The 23,644-nt window shown below is 49.2% G+C and overlaps 2 protein-coding genes across 3 annotated transcripts; one reads left to right on the top strand and one right to left on the bottom strand.

Moving 5' to 3' along the window:
- The first annotated feature begins 3,812 nt into the window (after positions 1-3,812).
- ARF1 (ARF GTPase 1) lies at positions 3,813-17,432 on the top strand. Its single transcript, XM_021540053.3, has 5 exons — positions 3,813-3,945; positions 13,308-13,487; positions 14,127-14,237; positions 14,800-14,924; positions 15,838-17,432. Exons 2-5 carry the CDS (start codon positions 13,340-13,342, stop codon positions 15,997-15,999), a joined length of 546 nt encoding a protein of 181 aa, XP_021395728.1. The 5' UTR covers positions 3,813-3,945; positions 13,308-13,339; the 3' UTR covers positions 16,000-17,432.
- Positions 17,433-19,727: 2,295 nt separating this feature from the next.
- Positions 19,728-23,611, bottom strand: C1H1orf35 (chromosome 1 C1orf35 homolog). Of its 2 annotated transcripts, none has more exons than XM_021540050.3 (9): positions 23,564-23,611; positions 21,986-22,119; positions 21,740-21,893; positions 21,616-21,661; positions 21,447-21,529; positions 21,284-21,356; positions 20,872-20,948; positions 20,448-20,606; positions 19,728-20,297 (listed from the first exon to the last, which is right to left on the bottom strand). In XM_021540050.3, exons 2-9 carry the CDS (start codon positions 22,077-22,079, stop codon positions 20,057-20,059), a joined length of 927 nt encoding a protein of 308 aa, XP_021395725.2. In that variant the 5' UTR covers positions 22,080-22,119; positions 23,564-23,611; the 3' UTR covers positions 19,728-20,056. The 2 variants fall into 2 exon arrangements, with proteins under 2 accessions (XP_021395725.2, XP_077646064.1); XM_077789938.1 differs by lacking the exon at positions 23,564-23,611 and adding an exon at positions 23,296-23,548.
- Positions 23,612-23,644: the final 33 nt, after the last annotated feature.

Raw genomic sequence — 23,644 nt, 5'->3', positions numbered from 1 at the left:
CTTGGGAGAAAAGATTATTTTGGGGGGCCCTGAAGCAAGAGCAAACCCAGCCTGTGGTGTTTTTCCCTCGGGGAAGGTGCAGAAGGAAAAGCAGGGCTTGGGAAGCGCTTTGAGACTCCAGGTGATATTTTTATAACCTCAGAAATCGCCTTGCACAAACACCTTTTTTTTTTTTTTTTTTTTTTTTTTTTTTTTTTTTTAATCCAAAAGGGCAGTGAGAACAGGGTGTATTTCAGCTGCAGATTTGTCATCAGAGGCTCCCAGCAGGGAGGAAAAGTCTCCAGCTCCAAAGGGGCCATCCAGGAAAAGCCAGGGAGTTTTCTGGAACCCCGGGAGCACCCAGAAAATGAGCTGAGCTGCCCTGAGAGATCCCTTCCTGTTTTGTCCTTGTCCCACATGAGTTTTTCTTAGGATGGAAGGAAGCAAAGGGGCATTTCTGCTCCCTCAGCTGAAAAAGAAACGGAGGCTTCTTTCTTCTCTCCACGAATGCTGTGAGTCACAGGGCAAAGGGTTCCAGCTGCATCACAGCAATGAATCAGAGGGACGAGACCTCGAGCTCAGCGTCCCCTCAGGTCTCCAGAGGATGAGAATAACGAAATCAGATCTCCCTGGTGATGTGTCATGGGTGATAATAATGAAATAACCTCCTCTGATTCGCCCTGCAGCTGGATTTTCACCCTGGTGGGGTGGTGGGGTTGAGCATCTTCTCCCCTGAGGCAGCTAAAACGAGGAGCTGCTCTGGGTTAAAAATAAAGCCAAAGAAAAAAAAGGAAAAGAAAAGGAGAGGAGGGTTATTTTTAACTCAGAGCAGCCCTGATCTGGTTCACTGCCCGGGCATGGAGACAGAGCTGTGAAACAAGGGCTGCTTGGCTCAGCTGGGGCCAGGAGGGGATTTGGGGATGGGGAGAAATTCAGGTTTTTTCTGCTGAAAAAGCACCTTCCTGTTGTCACAGACACACAGAAACACCCAGCTCAGCTCCTGCCCCAGGGCTCACCCAAAATATCCAGCAAGGACAGAGGCAGATTCTCCCCAGAAGCCTTGAGCAAGTGCAAAGTCTCTTTATTCTCTTTAAATCTCACTTGGTATTTTTGGTTCAACTCAGACTCTTTCAAACCAGGTCCTGGAGGCTGCTGTGTCCCAAACAGGTCACAAAGGCAGGGGACAGGGACATCTGTGATCCCAGTGGGAGCTGTCCATGCCTGGGCAGCAATCTGTCCCCTGGAGCATCCTCCTCTCCCTGAAACCCCCCATGTCAGCCAGCCCAGCTTCCACAGTGCAGGAAAACAGGATTAATTTGAATTTTCAGCGTGTCCTTGCCATCACTTTCTTAGCCCATCAGTGCTGCTGCTGCTGAGTGACCGTCTGGGGAGATTTAATGCAATTTAGGGGCTTTCTTAAGCAAAATAATAATATGAATTTAAACCTGCTCTGCATGGGGGTGGTGCCTCCCTGGAAGAAGCACAGGGATGATCTTCCCTCCTGCCCAGACTCCCTCCTGGCACTTCTCAGCCCTGTTGCTGCCATTTCTTTTGCGTGTGACCCAATTATTTTAGGAAAAGAAGCTTTTGGGCTCACGCCCATCTGCCTGTCTGCCTTCTCTGTGTAATGCTGGGTGATTCCAACAGAGGATGGAGGACTTTGAGGTACTTATCTCCTATGAGCATCGAGGGGAAATCTAGAAATAAGCAGTTTTGGTGGCTTCCTGCTCTGTTTCAAAACTTCTCGTTAACAAAGGAAGTATTTAGTATTTAGCCTGGGACAGCACACGACCTCGATTTATCTCAAAGTTAACCCAAAACAGAAAGGAGATAAGCCTGAATTTTTTTGTGCACAGTTGTTTCTACACCCACCTCTTGAGCTTTGGGACCATGTGCATTATTCTATTTCCACGTGGAGTTAAGATCCTGCTGTGCTGACCTGTTCCCTCTGTGCTGTGTAATAAACGAATTAATACTAGTTTAAATTAGGAAAATTATTTGCTGAGGTAAAAAAAATTTAAAGGAATTTTCCCTCTGTGGGGGAAACTGAGGTACAGAGAAGCTGGAGCTCAGAGAGGATCGTGGGCTGCTTTGGGAATGGGGAATGGTGCAGGAAAAAGGGAATGGTGCAGGGGAAAGGGAATGGTGCAGGGAAAAGGGAATAGTGCAGGGAAAGGGGAAATGGTGCAGGGAAAAGGGAATGGTGAAGGGAAAGGGGAATGATGCAGGGAAAAGGGAATGGTGCAGGGAAGAGGGAATGGTGAAGGGAAAGGGGAATGGTGCAGGGAAAAGGGGGAATGGTGCAGGGAAAAGGGGGAATGGTGCAGGGAAAAGGGAATGGTGCAGGGAAAGGGGGAATGGTGAAGGGAAAGGGGAAATGGTGCAGGGAAAAGGGGAATGGTGCAGGAAAAAGGGAAATGGTACAGGGAAAAGGGAATGGTGCAGGGAAAAGGGAATGATGTAGGGAAAGGGGGAATGGTGTAGGGAAAGGGGGAATGGTGCAAGAAAATGGGAAATGGTACAGGAAAAAGGGAACGGTGCAGAGAAAGGGGGAATGGTACAGGGAAAAGGGAATGGTGCAGGGAAAGGGGGAATAGTGCAGGGAAAGGGGGAATAGTGCAGGGAAAAGGGGTCCAGGAAAGAGGGGGAATGGTGCAGGGAAAAGGGAATGGTGCAGGGAAAAGGGGGAATGGTGCAGGGAAAAAGGCAATGGTGCAGGAAAAAGGGAATGGTGCAGGGAAAGGGGAATGGTGCAGGGAAAAGGGGAATGGTGCAGGGAAAAGGGGAATGGTGCAGGGAAAAGGGAATGGTGCAGGAAAATGGGGAATGGTGCAGGGAAAGGGGGAATGGTGCAGGGAAATGGAAATGATGTAGGGAAAGGGGGAATGGTGCAGGGAAAAGGGGTCCAGGAAAAAGGGGGAATGGTTCAGGGAAAATGGGGAATGGTGCAGGGAAAGGGGGAATGGTGCAGGAAAAAGGAAATGGTGAAGAGAAAGGGGGAATGATTAGAAGTGCAGGGAACAGGTAAGGAATGGTAAAGGGAAGCGGGAACAGAGCAGGGAAAGGGGGAACTATGAAGGGAAGGGGGAACAGTGCAGGGAAGAGGGAAGGAATGGTGTAGAGAAGGTGAAGGAACGCTGCAGGGAAAGGGGAACGGGGAACGGGAAAAGAACCGTGAAGGGAAGCGGGAACGGCGCGGGAGGAGAACGGCGCACGGAAAGGGGAGGGCACAGTGCAGGGAAAGGGGAGCTGAGCGGGAAGGGCAGGCTCGGTCCCCACGAGCCCCGTCCCACCCTGTTATCATCCCGTTATCCCGTCATCCCGTTATCCCATCACCCCGTTACCTCGTTATCCCGTTATCCCATCACCCCGTTATCCCGTTATCCCATCACCCCGTTATCCCATCACCCCGTTATCCCGTTATCCCATCACCCCGTTATCCCGTTATCCCGTTATCCCATCACCCCGTTATCCCATCACCCCGTTATCCCGGTATCCCGTTATCCCATCACCCCGTTATCCCGTTATCCCGTTATCCCATCACCCCGTTATCCCGTTATCCCATCCCATTCCCGGGGGATCCCGGCCCCGCGCTGCGGAGTGGGCGTGGCCAACCCAGGCCCCGCCCCCTCCTGATACCGTCACTCCCACCATGACCACGCCCACTCCCAGGCCACGCCCCCATCCCCACAGAGCCTCGCTCCCGCCGTGGCCACGCCCATTGCGCCTCTACGCCACGCCCCCTCGCGCCGGCCCTGCGGCGCCCCGCCGTGGCCACGCCCCCCCGGCGCAGGCCACGCCCCCCGCTCGCGCCCGGCCTGCCCGTGGCGCCGCGCGCGGGGCGGGCACTGACGTGGCCGCAGCGCGCCGCCATCTTGTGCTCCAGGGCGGATCGCGGCCAGCGGGCTCCGAGCGGGACCCTCCGAGCGCTGCCAGACCCACGGCCCGCGCCTCCCGACCGCGCCGGTGCGTTTGCCGACACCTTCTTCTTCCCTCCTTTCCAGCCTTTTCGTTTCCTTCCCCCCCCCGCCCCCTCTCCGGCTCGCCGCGCCGCGCCCCCGCCCCGCATCCCGCGGCCTTGGCGCTGAGGCAGCGGGGCCGGGCGGTGCTTTCCTGCTCGTTCCTTCCCATTGCTTTTAATTCCTTCTCTCACGCCACCTTATCCCTACTCATTCCTTTTCTCCCACAGACCCAGAGCTCCCCGGGAGCGGCGCTGCTCCACCCGTCCGCCCTTTCCACGTCTTTGTGGGGGGGTCGGGCCTTTGGCTTCCCCGCTCGTGGGTGGGATGGGGAGGGAGAGGCAGGGCTGGCCGAGGGGAATCGCCGCAGCTCGGCAGCAGCTGCACAAGGCCCCGCTCCGCTCCCTCTAGCGATGGCATTAGACGGGATGGGTTTGTCCTCCCTTCCCCAAACTCGCTCATTCCGGCCTCTGCCCCGCCCGCGGACGGCTCCGAGCAAGGAGAGGCATTTCCTCCTCCTCCTCCTCCTCTCCCCCCCAAAACCCTCGTGGGGTGCGGGAATGAGGTTGGGATGGAGCTCGCAGGGCAGAGGTTGTTTCTCCCTAAGCCCTTGGCTGCTGAGTTGGTGTTTTTTCTTGCTGGGCAGAGCTTTATCGTGGAGCAAACAATTCTTTTTTGCCGCCTATCGCCTTGGGTTTGGTGGTGTGGGAGATCAGCTTTCCTTGGCGGAGCAGCTCCCGGTGGGAGGATATTATATTCTGTCTGAAAATACTCCGTGGTGCGAGGCGAACGTGATACTTCGGGGCTGATAAAGCTCGGTGTGATGAAGTGATAGCCCGGCTCTGCCCCAGCACAGCGAGACCGAGACTCTGCCGGGCCATAAAACTGCCCCAAATGTTGTCGTGTTTGACATTGACCTTGTTTGTGGCTTTGCTGCTCTGCTCCTGCCAAAGCAAATTCCACAGGTTGATTAGAGTCGCGACTAGAGGTCTGGTGTTGAAATTGTAGCTTTGTCAATAACTAAAATTCCAAGTATTTATGTAATACTTTGAGCTTTGTCTTGCGAGGCTCGCAGCACCCCTTTGCAGGGTATTCCATTGACCTTATTTTCCAGGCAGAGAAACCGAGGCAAAGTGGATTTTTCCAAGGTCATTCAGCAGTCTTTATTGCTATTTTTGCTGCTGATTTGGAGCGCTTCTAGGGGGGAAAAAAAAGGGAAGTGTGGCTGAAGTGGAGGATTGCTATTTTGCTTTTATTCATGGGGTTTGTAATGGAATTAAATAGGAGCACAGCCTTATGGATAAAGGAGTTCTCCGAAAGGAAAGTTTTTGGGGGTGGTTTGATGCCACTGATTTTTCTCTGCTACAAACATATCCGCAGTGCTGGAGGCCCTGTTGGGCTGCTCTCCCTGTTGGAATAATTGCATTGGGTGAAAGGGTGAGGAAACTCACCTCGATTGAACCTCTGCAGCTCCAACCCCGCAGCTTTGCCAAGTTTGTTGGTGCTTCCTGTGATGGAGCATCAGGAATTGAAATGGCTCAAGCAGAGCCGCCCTCCCCTCAGAACGGCTTTGTGTTTGTCATGTAAATCCTGTTTAAAGTCGAACCCCTCGGTGTAAATGGTCCGAGGAGCTCGGATGGGTCTCTCGGAGCATTTCCTCGGTTGTGAAATAGCTGGAATGTGGAAGGGCCTGGCAGGAGCTGTGCACCGAGTTCCCTGTGAGTGTTAGTCATGCTGACCAAGTGGGGGGAGGACCAGGCGCAGCTTTTCGAGGCAAACCAAGCGTGTGTGGGAGTCGGGGCTGGATTCTGCTCCTGGGAATTCACCAAACTCTGCTGTGCTCCGGCTGCTTCGAGCAGGAACGTTTCTACAGATAATTATCAGCTAAGCAAGCCTTTGGTGACATGAATTGGTGCAAGGAGGAAAAGCTCAAAACCCAGGATTCCAGCTGAAATGGCAGTGGTGATGTTTAAAGAACCACCTTTACACATCCCAGAGGGTTTTATTTCTAAAACAACCTCTTATTTTTAAAGATGGGCTTTCAAGCAAGAATTCTTAGGGATTTCAACAGCCTTCGCAAACATCCAGCTTGCTTTACAGTGGATAAATTTGGTGAATATGAGCTAACTTTATCTGAAAAGGAATAGTTCTGATTCTGTTTTTAGAAATCTCTTGGAAGTTCTGCTCCTGGAATGCTACAGGGCTTGTGTTAGAGCCGACGCTGTCCTCAGCCATTCCCTTTCTTTAGCTGATGAGTAAAGAAGTTCAGAATCAGCTTCCTACTACAGCAGCTGTTTTTTCTGTGTAATTCAGCATTTTTTTCTTTCTGCTTGCGAGTATCCGATTTTATTCCTTATTTTTAACGCATGCAGACGTCGGAGGGGCTGTGGTGGAGCTTCTGCTGATGTTTCAGTTCTGATAAAACCCTCGTGTCTCACACAGCTCTTATTCGCCCACTGCTCCTCTATCTCACAACTCAGGGGTTCTGCCTTGACATTTCCCCTAAACCAAATGCCAGTTTCATTGCTGGATGGTGTTCTCGTGTGAGTTCTTGCCATTTCTACTAGAAGTGTAAATGTTGACTTAGTGCCCAGTTCCCAGGAATGAATAACAGGATATTTGGCTTAAAATTGAAGATTTTGAGCTCAGGAACAATTCAGCCTCAAAAACAAAAAACACCCCAAATGTACACCGCTTATCTGAAGATAAATTCTTTGTAGCCCTCAGTTCTCACACCACTGTACCCAGTGCTGAACTGGTGAGCAGAAAGCCACAGGCCATTCTTGGGGTTCACAACTGCATTATTTGCACCACAATATTTCCTGAGCAGGGAGGGCATGGATGCAGCTCCCTCTGTGCTTTTCACCTGTCAGCCTGTCCTTTTTTCATACCAGATACTTGTTTTTATTTTTCTTTTATTAATGGGGTTTATAATGGAATAAAATAGGAACACAGTCTTATGGATAAAGGGGTTCTCTGAAAGGAAAGATTTTGGGGGTGGTTTGATGCCACTGATTTTTCTCTGCTACAAACATACCCGCAGTGCTGGAGGACCCTGCTGGGCTGCTTTCCCTGTTGGAATAATTGCATTGGGTGAAAGGTGAGGAAACTCACTCACCTGTTTCTCCTCTGGGTTGGTTTGTGGGCTCTCAAGTGTATAAATATTTTAAAAATATTTGGAGGTTCTGTTGTGAAACAGCAGCAGTTTGCTTTCCCTGCTTGAAGGTTAGAATAAGGGAATAATTCTGGTTTGGGGTTTCAATACCAAATCAGGCAACCCACTCTCTTTGACACTGACTCTTTTTATTCTGGCTGTTATTTTAGGAGTGACTTGTTCTCATGTTTGAGAAATAGACCCCAAAGGAAATTTTCCCTCTTTTGTCCTTGTTTTGATCTTGTAAGTGAAACTGTTTGCTGTTTTCTGCCACTCCAAGCCCAGTGCTCTCAAGAGAATGTCCCAGCGTGTGGGAAATGTCCTGTCTGGGTGAGGTGTGTAAATGGGGGGTGTTCAACCTCCTCGAGGTAAACAGATGTGCTGGACAAGAAGATTTCCTCTCACCTGGAGCCTCACCTGTGCTTGGCTTGTCCTCCATGTGCCCTGGACATGCACAGTGCTTTTGGAGCCTTTTTTAGTTGAGCCCTGCAAGCCTTTGGTGGCCAAATCCAGCAGTGATGTACCTTTGACTTGGTTTCAGTGCTGCTGCCTTTTCCCTCAAATAACCAGGTTCTCATCCTTCAGGACACCTTTTCCATGCCAAGCTTGGCAGAAGCAGCCCCAGTGTGAGCTGGAGGGAGTGTTGATCTCCACAGCTAATACTCCTCTGGGTCTAATGATTAAATTGATCAAGGAGTTAGACTAATATTAATGAAGAGCTCTGGGAGGATGTTGTTGCCATGGCCTTTATTACAGTGCTGTTTGTGCAGGATAATGAATCACCTGGTGAACAAAGGACCCGGCCTGCTTGTTGGCTGCTCTCACATGTTACACGTAATCCATGCCTATTGATACTTGATAGGGTCTAAAGGAACTCAAAATAAAATCATCTGAGCCAAATTTCAGTGTTAAGGCCCCAAAGTTAAAGGATTTGAGTTGATAAATTGGCATCTCTCAGGTTAGCAGATGTGGAAGGGCAGTAAACAGTTTCTAAAAATAGTTGAATGTAACTGTGCTGGAATAGATTTGGGCCACCCTGGCTATATATAAAGAGGTGTTTCCAAAATTTGCTGTAACAGAACACTTTAATCTGTAAAGAAATTATTTCAAGTTCAAAAGCACACATCAGTACTGTTTCCTGCTGAGTGGGGGTGTGAAACACTGGGGCTGTAGCTTAATCCTGAATTTTAGCACTGTTCTATTCTTGTTGGATCTCTTCTCACATTCTTCTTTAAATCACACTTTATATTGTTAATAACAAGCTGTTGGGTTAGATTTGCACTTCAGATTATTTGCCAGTTGTTCTTGCATGTTACACCAGCAACAGCTGTTGGAGTTGCATTGTTTTTTTTTAAAAAATGCACTCTCGCCTCTTATTTGCACATTGGTTTGGTGATCTCATGTGTGAATATTCTGCTTCTCTCGATAATTTAATTTAAAACATTCTAGAATGCTGTAAATGAGAAAGAGTGGTCCAGGCCAATTAGTGATAACTGGCTGAATTTCAAATCAATATTTCTGGTAAATAACAAATTGATCCATTTTTGTTCCCCTGTGACTGATAGAACCAGTATGTTAATACCTGGTTAGGAGTTATGGATTTGCGTGTTTTCTAATTGTTTTAGACATGGAGCTAAAGCTTAGGTCAATACCAAGTAGATTTTCCTTTAGATGGAGATGGAATTTTGGTAGTGAATCCATTGCCTTTGTAAGCAGGCCGGTTTTACTTGCCAAGGTGCCCGAGCAAATGGAACAAGGTGCAGGAAGGAGCTTTTTGGTAAAGCTGCAGCTGTTGGGGGTTTTACCTGTGTTTAATATTTTGTCTGATTGTAGCTGTGTAGCTCAGTGTGTCATTGGTGTTTATCAATGGGCGTTTAAACAGGAGAGGAACAGCAAATATCCCAGAGACAGCAAATGCCCTCTGTACCTCTGTCCCAGCCTGCTGGGCTGGGGAGGGACAGAGGCTTGAACTTTCCTTGACAGATCTTATCAGAACCATAAAATCCTAGAATGGTTTGGGTTGGAAAGGACCTTGAAGCTCTGCTGATACCAATCCATGGCTGCTGGGGTTTTTAGATTGCCAAAACGACGGGCCCAGCAAGCTTGATTTTAACACTTGCAAAATTTGGAGCCTTATTTATTCACTGTGGGAGCCTCATGTGGTAAGTGCTGGTCTACAGAAGTGAAATAAATGAATTTCTATACTGCACTATAGTTTGAGTCAATAATGCATATGGCATCCTTGGCCTCTCATTTTGTCTCTGGTATGTTTAAATGAATGGTGTAAACCAAAATTAAATGCAGTTCCTGTCTCAGGGAAATTTAATCTCTATGTGGCCAAAAAGAACTTTTCCAGAGGTGTGAAATGGAGGTTCTGTGGGAATTTCAAGGTGTGTTTTGCTCTCTTTGATGGCCTGCACACCCTTCTGGTCACACACCCATGGGGTTGTTCACCAAGCTCACCCACGGCCTTTGGAGGTCAAGCAGCAGATTGGACTTCTCACGATAAGCAGTCTGAATGAAATGATGTTCAAATGCATTAATGTAGGTTTAAATATTAAATTCTGCAGCCTGATGAAGTGTTTAGTGCTCTTTGGCCTTGAGATATTCCTCAGAGCTCTTACTCTAACCACCGACAATTAATAAAAGCAGATTGTGCTTCTTCCTCATGGGCCATATCACTTTAACAACCACCGGGCTGCTGCTATTGCAGACACTCATTCATTTTTAACTCCTCACTCCGAGCCTCTCTGCAAAAGGCTGTCTGTTCTCCTAATGGCTTATCTGAATGTATCGCTTACTAGAAAACAGGCGGCTGAAAATTCTTTTGTTTCATGAAACGAAACTGCAACTTCCCCATTGAACGTCAGCGCTGCTGTTGGCTAATGGCACAGTGTGTCTTTGGCGAGCCTGCCTGACGGGTTTTTGGTGCTGCTCAGGTGGAGTGCAGTGTGTCAAAGTGCTGTAGGACTGTAGGACAGGGACGGACAGACAGGCACTTGAGTGTTGGGGTGATCTGGGTCTGCTCAGGAGCGCTGAGCTGCCGTTTCCAGAAGCTGGAGTTGTGCTGAGGGAAAATACACACGGAGCTCTGGGAAAATAGTCTCTGCTGTTTATTCACGTCGTTCCCTTTCATACTCAAATCTTCCCACTTAGCCTGATGGATCCCTCTTTTGAAGATGTGCTCAAGCACTACAAGCAGCTCACAAGCTGTAGTCTTTTATGTTTTCAGGAATTTTATCCAACTTGTGCTCCTAAAAGGTGTAGCAATTACTGACAACTTTTGGGTGGAGGGAAGGAGGAAGTTAAACTTAGTAAGGAATACGGGTCAGATATTGGTGAGTTAGGATATGCATTATAAGGGGTGATAATGCCTGAAAGATATTTTTTTTTTTTTTGGTTTAACTTGGTACACTAGGAGATTGAAGGCTTTTCAAGCTGTGCACCTTCTCACGGTGCAAGTAATGGGCTGGGATGGGAATTAACTCCGAGTCCGGGAGTGCAGAGGGAGCAGTCCCGTGATCCCTCAGCTGAGCTGTATTAACCCAGGCAGTTCCTGTGGCAGTGTACAACCCATGGAGTGCAAGTTCCTTCCTGTGGGAAGAGATGAACAGGAACTTCTGCTCAGGGGATGGTCCCAGCCCTGGGGAACACAGGGACCCTGCCCCAGCCCCATCCAACAAAACCCTGATGGGAACCAAAATAGTTTGTGGGAGTTCTGCAGATGGGTTTCTCCTGTTTTTTTCTTCTTTTAGACAGCAAGGATTCAGCTACTTTTTAGTCAACTTGTAAACACACTCTTCTTGCAGGAGTGGGCTGTAAACTATACTGTGCTGCCTGTAAAAATAAATGTGACTTTTTGTAATGCCACCTACCCTGAAGTATCAAGTAAAGTTACAGACTCGGTTTGGATAGGAGGGATGTAGAAGAGAACAAGAGGGGAAATGGAAACCAAGTGCTTAAATGGATCTTAACTTCTTAATCTTCACAAAAAGTAAAAATAGGGAGGATGGGTGGTATAAAAGCAGCTTCAATGGCAAAGGACAGGCTTGACCTGGAAATAGCTGCCAGGAAAACAAGGATCTAACGGGATTCACTGCTGTTAGTGCCGAGTACAAGTAACTTGTTCAGCACTTCTCTGGTGTGTGGAAAGCTGTCATAGATTAAATGATAGGATTTTGCTCTTTTTACTGATTAATGTAATCAGTCCAAGCATTGATAACCCATTGTGCTTTTAAAGGTGTGCAAACCAAAGAAAGGCACTCTTTGAACAGGCTTCTAAGGTATTCTTGCTGTGAAAGTTCTTGCAGCCAGTTTCTGTGAGCTCTGGTAAAAGGTCACAGTTCAGCCCTGGCTGCTGCTTTCCAGATGAAGCAGGAGATAGAGGTGGCATGAGCAGCCAGACAAAGGGGAGCTTTACAGCCTCCCTGCCCTCCAGGCTGCTGGGAGCTGTGCTGTGGGCTGGGATGGGGGATTTCCTGCTGTGGAGAAATGGGGACTGCAGCAAAACTGTTTTCTCTGCTTCCTAATTAACCTTCCTGTTTATATAGCCTTCATAGGTTCCAGTGGGAGTGGAATATCCATGGTCGTGTTGCAGAAATACAAAAGGAAATGGTGGAAACCTCCCCTTTGGTTTTAACCCCCAGGCTGTCCAGTCTGGTTTGTAAAGGAGTTAAGTTTTAAAGCTTCAGTCATACAAAATAAATAAATCTTTGACTGGAGTTGCTTCAGCAAGTTGGTGTGTGGGGATTGATGTCCTTCAGGAGCTGTGGAGTGGACTCTGAACTTCCCTGTGGAGCTGGGAGTGCTTAGACACGTGAATTGGTTAATATTACAGAGTTTAACTTTGGGTTAAAAATGGTATCCAGCAAAGCTTCCTGAAGAAAACAGAGCTGCTGAGCCCTTCCCCAGTGCAGAGTGGGGAAGCCAGGCTTCACACATGGCCAGGACGTCACTGAACAGAGTGGGAAAAGGCTTTTGTGTTGTGCTTGTCAATTAAAATCTTGCTTTAATGCTCTTAAATAGATATTCTGTAAAGATAGACTAGATATTTGTATAGATACTCTATTTCTCGGGAGAGTTTTGCTTCACGTACAGCTTCATCATGAAATACAGAACATTTCCAGAGATGATTCAAACTTGATGTTGTGCTTTAAATTTGGTTTACAGGAAATTAATGCTTTGAATCTATTGGCTGTTTGTACATCTCATCTGAAAGTTGAATTTTCAGTTGGGCTCTATTTTTTCTTAAACCAACACCTGACAGCTTCTATGGCCAGCGTCAGGGAGAGTGTGAATTGTCCCTGTAACTTGTTCATGAAGCTCCCAGGCTGCTTTTCCATGCCGTGTATGAGCACAGCAGTAGTTCTCCTGAGGATTTCAATCCTGCTGTAAGCTGTGCAGGAGTAAGTTTGGACAGGGGGGGAGTTTGTGATGGGATGGGTCAGGTCCCAAGGGCACAGGGAAGTGTCTGAGGCTGGAGTGCAGAGGCAGCTCTGCAGTTCCTAAACAGGAAGCTCCTGCTGACGTTAATCACTTTAATCACCCAGGCAGGAGGTTGGCTGTGAAGGAAGTGCTCATCTCTGAACGTGCTCTTTTAATGTGGCTGTTAATTCTCCGTAGTAAACTTTGATTAAATGTGGGTTTACATCCTACAGAAGGTCTCTCTCCACTGTTAATGAAAGTAACTGCTCTGTGTTTATGTGCTGTTCACAGACCATTTCCTCGGGGATGGAGAGGAAGGAAGCTGTTCTGAGTAGGAGAAAATCCAAGCTGTATTCAGAGCTTCCTTCCCAAAAGAAGGACCAGCTATTGCTGTGCTAAGCAAAAACTTGTTATCTGCAGTTCAACTGGGAAAAGTTTCTTTAATGATGACACTTTTCTGCAGATAAACTATTCCATAACAATGGGGAGCAAAGTACCTGAAGTGGTCAGCTGCATGAATTTTGCAAGCAAAAGTTTGAGGACAGCAATTAATGCAAAAATGTCTAAAATAATATTTAAAGCATTTCAAGCACTTAAAGCTGAGTCATTTCATGAGAACCAAGTTTTGGCACATCTGTTCATCTTTGTGTTGCTTCAGTGGTGGCTGGGGTGTCTATAAATGATTCACATTATCTCTTATTTTGTTTTTTTTTGTTTGTTTTTTTAATGTCATGGTCAGAACACAGCTGTTGGAAACTCATGAGTGATACTCTGATTTTTTTTTCCTCCAGACTTCACTGGCCAGTGAGAACATATCTCAATCATGGGAAATATTTTTGCTAACCTCTTCAAAGGCCTTTTTGGCAAAAAAGAAATGCGTATTCTAATGGTTGGCCTGGATGCTGCAGGAAAGACAACTATTTTGTACAAACTTAAACTTGGTGAAATAGTAACTACTATTCCTACTATAGGTAAGAGTTTTATGTTTCTCTAACTGATGGCTTTGAGATTCGAGTCTCAGCTGATTTAAATTGCTTGTCAGAATAAAAAACACTTGCTAAAGCCGAGGTGTGAAGGTGGCACAGCCAAATATTCTGCCATGGGAGGAGATTGTGACTCTTTTCTCACTCCCCTCCCTCTCATCAGTCACTTGTGGCATGAGCCTTTCTGGGCCATAGAAAAGCAATTTGTCTCCCAGGCTATTGTGACATCATGTCAGTCAGAATGAGTAGCAGAGGGTTCACCTTTTTTTTTTTTCTCTTTTAATTAGAGGGTATTGAAATTTGCAGTTCTTAAAGCCCAGGGGAGGTTGGGAGTTTTTTTGCTTGTTTGGGGGTTTTTTTTGTTTGTTTGTTGGGTTTTTTTTTATGGCCACATAGTTTATTTTTTGTAGCTGCTCAGGTAGCAATTAGATCTGTTCATTTAGTGATGGTGGGAGCAGGACAAGCTGTGTTTGTCTGCTTCGAGAGCTCCAGCACAGGGTTCCGCTGTTTTAAAGTAATTCCAATTTTAAGTGAACTTTTTAAAATAATAACAGTCTGAGTGTGACTTGCTAAATACAACAGTTGTGTTGTGTTTAAGTGAGATTTGTGGCACAATCTCTGTTTTAGGTTTCAATGTGGAAACAGTAGAATACAAGAACATCAGCTTCACAGTGTGGGATGTGGGCGGTCAGGACAAGATCAGACCACTGTGGCGCCACTACTTCCAGAACACACAAGGTGAGTCCACACTCCTGATTCCCAGCTTTCCCAGAGTCCAAGAGAGCTTTTTGACTCTCTTCATTAAGTTAATTCTGCAAGTTTCTTGGAGGGGAGTGGAAATTTTTATTATTGTAAAAGGGTGTGTTTGTGTGCTGCTCTGGCTTTTCTCTTAAGCCACTGCAGGTTCAAAGAGGGATGGGAAGAATTCCAGAAACCAGTCTTCCTTGTCCTTCTGACTCAGAGCGAGTTCAGGAGTTTGTTTTTTCTTCTGTCAGCATTGCAGCTCTGCCCTCACTTCAAAGCAGAGTCTTTACTTAAAGCTCTGCAGCCCCATGAACTGGGAGTTTGTCACTTCTGTCACTGCTGGGCCTTTTTCATGTGCATGTCTTTGAGTCTTGTCACGGCATTTCGGGAGCTGCTGCTCCCTGGAAAATGTCAAGTGGTTCTGTAGAAAGAGTACCCAAGTTCCAAAAACATGCAAACCATCTCCAGTTTTCACCAACTTTCACCAACAGTCAGAACAGACTTTCTCTCAGACATGAGATTTCAAGTTTGTTTATTCTTGTTTGCTTATTTCTAGGTCTGATTTTTGTGGTTGACAGCAATGACAGAGAACGTGTGAACGAGGCCAGAGAAGAGCTTATGAGAATGTTGGCAGAAGATGAGCTCAGAGATGCTGTTTTATTAGTGTTTGCTAACAAACAGGTATGCCCAAGAAAGGTGTCTGTCTGTCAGAACCCTTGAAAACTTTAAATGTCCTTGTGGGTGCCAGAAAATAACCTTAATTTTCATATATTCAGTGTAATGGTAGATAACTCAGAGTAAATGGTCATTTAGGTATGTTGAAGGGAGAAAAGCATAGGTTAAATTTTCATCTAAAAGGAGCAACCTTCTGTACAGTCTTGGCTAAGAGATTTTCAGTTTTAGTGAAAACCAGTTTGATTTTTAAGGTTGACATAGCTCAATTACAGCACCTGCCCAAAGTTCCTCCAGAGAGGAATGCTGGAATGCCAGAACCTCCCTGAATTCCTCATTTAGGGTGGTGTTGGTGGAAGCACTGGAGTTTTAATGTGCTTGTATTGATCTGTGAGTTGGGCTCTCCCAGGCCCCAGAGTTAGCTGAGAGTTCTGCCTTTTATTGCTCGTAGAAGTCTTGGCAGCTTAACCCCAAATGTCAAGGGCCTGAAACGTGACTAGGAAATGTAAAGAGAGGGAATAACATCCTGCTCCACTGACTGCACAGCCTCAGCTGGAAAGGGTGAAGGTGCCATCAGTCATGTCCAGGAGCAGGAAAGGTGGGCTCTAAAGAAGCTGTGCTCAGCAGAGTAGCATTGGGTGATAAAAGTTGATCTTAAATCATACCTGCAGTGACAGAAAGGATACTCCTGAGTGGAAACAGACTTGGAATTGTGAGCAGTATCAGAATATGAATTCCATGATGTTGATTTAGATTGGGTTGTTAAACCTTGGAGGCTTTTGTCAGTGTTGAGGAAATAGCTGGAATATCAAAGTAATCCACTGGGGTTTTCTGAAAGAGAACTTGTGAGAGCTCTTAACTTTGCTGTAATGCCTTTAAAGCTGGTGATGGAGTGGGGAATGACTGTTGTTGCTTCCCTCAGGACCTGCCGAACGCCATGAATGCAGCAGAAATCACAGACAAACTTGGACTGCATTCTCTTCGTCACAGGAACTGGTACATCCAGGCAACCTGTGCCACTAGTGGAGACGGTCTCTATGAAGGACTGGACTGGTTGTCCAATCAGCTCCGAAACCAGAAATGAAACCATAAACCTTCCTCCTCCCTCTTTTTCCACCCCTCCCTCTTATTTCCTCCTATTCGCCCTTCGCTTTACTCTAATGTGGCAAACTGTGCTACTTTGTGGTATTGAGTGCCGGAAGCTGTTTTCATTTCTTTTTGTCACAGTATATATTGCATCATGCTGTAAATGTGGCAAATACAAGCCTGAAAACAGTTAGGTTTCTTATTTAATGTAAATAGTTTTTGTTTCCAATGAGGCAGTTTCTGGTACTCCTATGCAATATTACTCAGCTTTTTTATTGTAAAGAATCGAGTCACTGTTTAGTACCTGGAAGGGAATTCAGTGGGTTAATAACGTAAGGGTTGCCAGTGGTCCTTGTGCAGTAGAGCTGGATTCGATCTTGGTTGGGTTGTGAGATCTGTGAGATCCATTTTGGTGGTTGGTTTTTAACCTGAATTCTGTATTTTTTTAAATAGACAAGGAAAAGTAAAAACACTTAAAACACACAAACGTTTGACATCGCTTCTGCTGCTCCAGCTCTAACGTGGTGACTCTTGATTCTTTTGAAAGGGTGAAGCAATGACTGACACCCAATTAGCTTCATCTGCTTAACGAACAGATCATAAGTAGTAGATCTCTGGCTCTTTCTGTAGCTCGTAGTCTGTGCTCATCTTCGTTCACAACCGTTCAAAGATTTGCTGGGCCTGGTTTAGATGAGCTTTGCAGACTCATGCTAAACATCTGACTTTTGGTTCAGGTGAGATTTCTCGTTTCCATTGAACTTGAATCATTTCCAGAAGTCGACATTTTTAGCCTGTCATATTTGTCAAAAAGTGTTTTATACTTTTCTTGTGCGTAAACCACTCCAGAAGGCAAAACCTTTCCACAGGAAGCACAGCCTGTCCCAGTCCTAAGCTCTATAGGCAGAAAGTACTGTACTTAACGTAAGAATTGCCATGAAAAACACCAAACATCTATGTATAGTGTCTAGGGAAAAAAACAAAAAGCATGAGAGTTTGGAGAGTCATTCCACTCTACAAGTATTCAATCCCATTTTGGAACAATCCCATATCTGTATATGTGTGAAAACCCTTGGCATCCCTCATACTGCAAGGTTCAGATTTGCCATCAGAAAAATAAAAAAAAGACCTCTTTACTTTTCTTTTGTATTTTGATAAACACTGAAGAAGCTGGAGCTGTTAAACTTTAACTAGAGGAACTATCAGAACTGGTTTATTTAGTGTTGTGGAAACCTTTATTGCTTTCAATACACAACTAGTAATCAACTGTTTTGTATACTTGTTTTCAGTTTTCATTTCGACAAACAAGCACTGTAATTAAAGCTATTAGAATAAAATCTCTTAACTATTTCATGTTTTTTATGCCTTGCTGTTCATTCGATCATCTTGGCAGAATCATAATTAAATACTTGTTGAATAAAAAGTTTCATGAAACTTCCACTGGCATTGTGTTGGTTTGTATCATCTTCGTGCAGGGCATCCAGATCCAGGCAGCTTTTTGCCACATCACGATTTGCACAAAAATTTGATGATGTCTTCTGTATTTTCCAAGAAATTTATCATTCCTGGTTGGAACTCTGCAGCTGAAATGGTGGGTGATGCTTGCTGGGTTCTGCTGGAGTCACTTTGTTGCCTCTGGGGCAACACAGCTTGAGCTTCTTGAGTAGCCCCATCACAGCCCCCAACAGGTTGTTCCTCCTGGTGATCCCAGTTATTGACAGGATCTGTGAATTAGCAGTTTTGTGGGGGGAAAAAGTAGGAATTCTGCCTTCCTAAGTGCTTTGTTTTGCATTTTCCCTTTCTGCAGTTCCCTCTGGATCCAGGACAGAGCTCCTCCTCCGGGTGATCCTCCTGCCTTCCCTGTCAGCTGCAGCTTCTCCTCCCCAGGCTCAGGCTGCCTGCCAGCTCCCGGCTGTTTTCCTGGCTGGAGCTGCAGCAGATCCCCCATTACACAGGCTGGAAAGCTGCAGGATGAAAGGTCTGTCCTGCAGGTTAGAGACTAAATTCCCTCTGGGAAAACCTGGGACTCTGGGTGGGTAACAGGGACTGCGGTTGGGGCTGGAGTACAGGGTAAATAGCATTGGGCAAACTGGGATCACAAACCTCCTGCAAGTCAGAAATCCACCTTGGAATTTCAAGCTGTGAATCAGGATATTTGCATCCCTAATAGAGCAGGACAGCTCTTTATTCCTGTTCTGGGAGGGAATTGAACTTGAAGGGCCAGCTGGGTTAGGATGCTGTTCCTCTGCATACAGGATTTGCTGTGGAAATAGGGAATGTGGTGATGTTATCAGAGCTGTGCTCTGCCCTCTGCTCTGGGCAGCACAGGCTTTGCTCTGTCCCAGGCTCTCAGCCTGGAATTTTGGCCACCAGCAGCTGGACTGCTCAAGCCCAGAGCAAAGGATCCTGCCCCATGCCCCAGGAACTCTGCAGCAGCTGGACAGGGATGGTCTGGGGGGAGCAGCCCTGGCACAGGGATGGGGCTGGGCTCCTTGACCCCCTCCCCCTCAGTTTTGACTTCCCGTGTTTCGCAAACTGATTTCCTCAGATCCTGGTTTTGGGTGTGAAACAGGGACGGGGGAGAGCAGGAGAAAGGCCAGGAGAGCTGAACTGAGCTGGGCCAGCAGTGCCCGGCCCTCTGCCATGGTGCTGGGCACACCAACACCCACTCCCTTTGCTGAGGAGCTGGGGGTGCAGAGCATCCTGGCCCTGCCCCGCCCTGCCACAGCATCCACCCCAAAACCTGGGAGGTGAAGATGGCACATGGGAGCCCATGGAGGGAGCAGGACTCTGGGTTTTTTTCTCTGCTTGCTGTGCTGTTTCCACTCTCCCATGACTCCCTTTTCAACCTGTTGCCCAGTTCCCATTAGGCACAGTCCTGTTCTGGGATGTTCCCAGCAGGCTCCAGCCACAGTTTGGATCCCAAAATGCCGTGGAGCTGACCTGGAGCTCGGCCTGGTGAGCAGCAGCAGGGGCAGAGCTCCTGGCCAGGGAGTGCACGGCTCAGGTCACCCCAGCTGGGATCCCTGGGATGGATCAGGAGCTGCAGCTGCTCTGAGCACGAGAACAGCCCTCGTGCCAAGGGGCTGCCAACCCCAAAAATCACGCTGGGGTGGGGAATCACCCGAGGCTCTGCAGCATCTCCCAGTGCTGGGGCTGAGCACGCTGGGACAGAAGGGCTTTGTGATCTCCTGGGCACGGCCCCACTGGGCTTTTGTCCACCAAGACACACAAACCCTCCCTGTCTTCAGTTGCATCATTAATTACACAAACGAGGCCCTTGTGCTTGGCAGCGATGCTCCGGAGCTGCTCGGGACAGCCCCTTTCCATTTGGATCAATATTTCTATTGATTGGTGTAAAATTTCCCCTTTTTATGCCAAGAACATAAATAATGGTGTGCTGAGGGTTTCAGTCCTGGATGGGAATGGAGTTGGCTGCTCCCTGGGGTGGGTGGACGTGGCCAGGGCAAAAGCCTATGGAAGACACCTGGTCCCATCCAATTTCTCCCCCAGAAGGTGAGGAATTACTTAGTTGTCCAAAGCCAGGTTGGGACAGGGCTTGGACAGAGGAAGGTGTCCCTGCCCATGGCAGGGGGACTGGAAGCAGATGAGCTTTAAGCTCCCATCCATGCAGCTGATGAACTTAGGGAATCTTTAAAGAACGAAACTCTTCAGCCACTGCACTGGCAAGCACTCAAGGGCAGGGAAAGAAGACAAAAACACATAATAATAAATAATAATAATAATTTCTTCCAAAGTCTCTATCCATAAACACGAGGTATCCACAGCATTTTCAGCACCACAGCCAGAACCACTCCAGCACCAGCCCTCACCCACAGCATCCTCCATGCTCAATCCTGCCTGGATGGATTTCGGGGAATGAGGAGAAGGGTGCCCAGGCCCTGCTGCCCCTGGGCGGGCAGGGAAGGGGCTGCTGGCACCTTAATGCCCTTTGCCAGACCGCCCCGGCACCCGCGGGGCTGCGGCGTTTTTCATTTAATCGCCTTAAAAAATACAAATCTATGGAAGATGTCCCTGAAACAGCGCCAGGCTCCCTCTCAGTCCTCCGAGTCGGTGTCGTGGCGCTGCCGGGCCCCGCGGGCCGGCGGGGAGCGGGACCTGCTCCTCTTCCTGCCCTTCCTCCGCGGGGACGGGTGGCGGGCGCGGCCGTCCCGGCTCCGGCTGCGCGGGCGGGCGGGGCTGCGGCCGCCGCTGCCCGCCGAGGATCCCGAGTCGCGCCGCCGCCGGCCGCCGTGCCGCGGCGCCGCCGGGTGCTGCTGCGCTGTCCTGCCGCGGTGCCTGCAGAAACGGGAGAAGCGACTGCCACCACCGTGGGCACGCCAGCGAGGTGGTTCGGGGGGTGAAAAAGGGGTTTTGGAAAGCCAGGAGAGGCCAACGGAGCATCCTGACCACGTGGCTCTCCTGAATCCTTCCTCCCAACCCAGCTACCTCTTATCCCGATCCGGGGAAGAATCGGAGGATGATGGGGCAGCATCCTTCTTGGAATGCTTCTCCTTGTCCTTCTTCTTCTCCTTCTTATGTTTCTTCTTTTTCTTGTTCTTTTTCTCCTTCTTCTTCTCCTTTTTGGATTTTTTGCTGCTGTCAGGTCTGCAGGGAAGAGATCAAGCAATGAGAATCCCTGCACTGTGCATCCCTCTGGCTCCAAAAACTCATCCCCATCCCTTTTTCCAGGCACATCCCACCACATCCCTCCTCTGCCAAAGAGAAGCCCACAGAGGCTTTTCAGGCTGATTCATAGAGATGCAAAACAAGCCCAGTGCCAAACAGAGCCATGGAAACATTTTGTAAAATATTTCCTATAAAAGTCAGGGCATTTCTGGTGGTTTCCCACCAAAGTGGGAAAAATCCTCACCGCTCCTCCTCCACCTTCTCCTCCTTTTCCTGCTTCTTGGAGACAGATGTCTCTGGGCTGCTGGAGACTTTCTGGTGCTAGAATTGGAGAGGGGGAAAAATACAGAGTGAATCCATGAGCCCACAGCTTGTAATTATAAGAGAAAGGGTTTTTCTCCCTTTAAAAATTAAGCTTGGAAAAAAAAATTGAAATTACATTTGGGGAAAAATTAGAATACCCTTAAGAGCTTCTTCCAAATTAAAGCCCCACAGATGATCTCTGTGCCAACAGGACAGAGGAAACTCCTGCAGGTTTCTGTGCTACAATACCCAGGTAATATTTTAAATAAAATATTCCAAGTGAGGGGCACTGCTTTTTGCCTTTTTCCAATCTATTTTTGAACCTTCCAAGGACAATGTGACTGGCACCGTACCGTGAAGACCGAGAGCCCCAGCTTGGCCGCCTCCCTGTCCTCCTTGGAGAGCATCACCCGGCCAGCGCTGCCACTGCAGAGACACCACAGATAAAAGCATAAAAACACTGAAATCCAACAAATGGTTCTGAAATTGGTGTGGGACCCTTCCCTCTCTCCTTACCTGGAGCTGCCCAAACCCACCACCCGATCCACGTCCTTCTCGTCCCGCTCGGCACCGTCCCTCTTGCACACCTCAGCCAGGTCCTGTGGGGAGAGGGGACAGTGTCCTGTGTGTGTCCCCAAAATTAGAGCCCAGGGGACACTGGGGGGATGTGTGGTGCCCCTCTTACCTCTTTGCTGAGGCCCATGGGCTGCCTCTTCAAGCTCTTGTAGCCCCTGTAAAACCAAGAACAGGTGATACGTGTGGGGACAGGCACCTGCTGTTTTTTGGGGTTTTGTGGGGTGTGGACTCACAGTGCTGCCATCATGGCCTCCTGCTCAGCCAGGCGGACGGCAGCCAGCTCTTCCTCCCGGGATAACGGGGGGCCCGTGTCCTTCTTGCCCTTGGCATACCAGGTCAGGTCCTTGCCCTTCTGCCACCGCCCCACCGGCGCCATCAGGGAGTTCCCTGTGGGGAACAATGACCCCCCCCCAGTCAGCATCATCGCACCCCAAAACCGTGGCAGAGGGGACAGGGATTGGGGCAGTATCAGCCCTTACCCAGGTAATTCTCACGCTGTTTGTCTGTCTTGACATCCTCCCAGCTGAACTGGTCCTGGCCCCCCCGGACCCCGCCCCGGGAGGAGCCGAACATGGCGCCGCACCCCGCAGCGGATTCGGGGGATCCCGGTGACCTGCAAAGAGATCAGCCCTGCCTTCATCCACTTCAGATCCCCCATGCAGCTCTGGGGGGGCTCCTGAAGGTGCAGGGAAGCAAATTCAGCCCCCCCAGGGGTCAGTGGAGTAAGCAAAGGGGGTTACACAAAGGTGTGGGGTGTTACAGGCTGGAAAGGGGGTTCATAACCTGGAGGTGGGAGGGGGTGCACGGCTTGGGGAGGGTCCCAGCCTGGGGGAGGTTGCTGGGGCTCAGAGCAGCCCCAAGGGGGTCCGTGGCCTTGGGGGGTTCAGAGTTTGGGTGAGGTTCAGAGCCTCCAGCAGGGTTTAGGGCCGGCAGCGGGGCAGTCACAGCCTGGGGGTTTCAGGGTCTGCTTGCAGAGCTCGGGGGCTCAGCCTGCAGGAGGAGAGTTCAGGACTGTAAGTGGGAAGGCTCTGGGTCTGGGAGGAGGCTGCAGGGCTAGTGGAGAAGTTTAATGCCCTCATGGGGATTCTGGGCGTCAAGGGGGAGGGTTCATGGGCTGGATGGGGGGTTCAGGGTCTAGGAAAGGGTCACAGCCTGGATGGGATCAGAGCTGGGAGAGGGGGGTCACAGCCTGGATGGGATGAGAGGTGGAAGAGGGGGTCACAGCCTGCCTGGGTGGGATGAGAGCTGGGAGAGGGGGTGATACCCTGGATGGGATGAGAGGTGGGAGAGGAGGTGATGGCCTGAATGGGATGAGTCCTGGGAGAAGGGGTCACGGCCTGGATGGGATCAGAGCTGGGAGAGGGGGTGATGCCCTGGGTGGGATGAGAGGTGGGCGAGGAGGTGATGGCCTGGATGGGATGAGTGCTGGGAGAGGGGATCAGAGCCTGGATGGGATCAGAGCTGGGAGAGGGTGTGATGCCCTGGGTGGGATGAGAGTTCGGAGAGGGGGCGACGGCCTGGAGGGGATGAGAGGTGGAAGAGAGGGTGATGCTCTGGGTGGGATGAGAGCTGGGAGAAGGGGTCAGAGCCTGGATGGGATCAGAGCCGGGAGAGGGGGTGATGGCCTGGATGGGATGAGAGCTGGGAGAGGGGGCGATGGCCTGGAGGGGATGAGAGCTGGGAGAGGGATCAGAGCCTGGATGGGTCAGAGCTGGGAGAAGGGGCGATGGCCTGCATGAGAGGTTGCACATCCCGAGAAGAGGCTGCAGGGCCCGGGCTGGGACATTACCTGGGGCAGAGTTTCCGGGGCTGGGAAGGGGTTCAGGGCCGGGGGAAGCTGCAGGACCTGGACGCTGCAGGGCCTGAAGTGGGAACTTGCCCGTCCCCGAGGCGTGCGGAGGCAGCTCGGGGCGGCTCCCTGCAGCCCGCGCCTCTCCGGGCTGGGCAGTGCGAGGACCGGGAGTGCCGGACCCGCAGGCTCACACACGGAGCCCCCAAATCCCAAAACTCCCCCAAATCCCGAATCTCCCGAACCGCACCGCGCTCCCCTCACGCACCTCCGGCCGCCGCGCGCGGCCCGCCCCGCCGCTACCACCGCGGGCACGGCCGCGGGGGGGCCGACGGGCCGTACCACCGCG

Source organism: Lonchura striata, chromosome 1 (assembly GCF_046129695.1).
Source record: "Lonchura striata isolate bLonStr1 chromosome 1, bLonStr1.mat, whole genome shotgun sequence".
NCBI classification, from domain to species: domain Eukaryota; kingdom Metazoa; phylum Chordata; class Aves; order Passeriformes; family Estrildidae; genus Lonchura; species Lonchura striata.
Note: the sequence above shows the minus strand (reverse complement) of the source record. Positions and strands in the feature narration are given on the sequence as shown.

What these genes read in the sequence shown, in the direction of transcription:
- ARF1 (XM_021540053.3), top strand. Translation starts at nt 13,340, where the DNA reads ATGGGAAATATTTTTGCTAACCTCTTCAAAGGCCTTTTTGGCAAAAAA. An exon ending in AACTACTATTCCTACTATAG is followed by an intron (nt 13,488 to 14,126) that starts GTAAGAGTTTTA and finishes TCTCTGTTTTAG; the next exon opens with GTTTCAATGTGGAAACAGTA. An exon ending in TAGTGTTTGCTAACAAACAG is followed by an intron (nt 14,925 to 15,837) that starts GTATGCCCAAGA and finishes TGCTTCCCTCAG; the next exon opens with GACCTGCCGAACGCCATGAA.
- C1H1orf35 (XM_021540050.3), bottom strand. Translation starts at nt 22,079, where the DNA reads ATGTTCGGCTCCTCCCGGGGCGGGGTCCGGGGGGGCCAGGACCAGTTC. An exon ending in ACAGCGTGAGAATTACCTGG is followed by an intron (nt 21,894 to 21,985) that starts GTAAGGGCTGAT and finishes TGTTCCCCACAG; the next exon opens with GGAACTCCCTGATGGCGCCG. An exon ending in GAGGCCATGATGGCAGCACT is followed by an intron (nt 21,662 to 21,739) that starts GTGAGTCCACAC and finishes TTGGTTTTACAG; the next exon opens with GGGCTACAAGAGCTTGAAGA.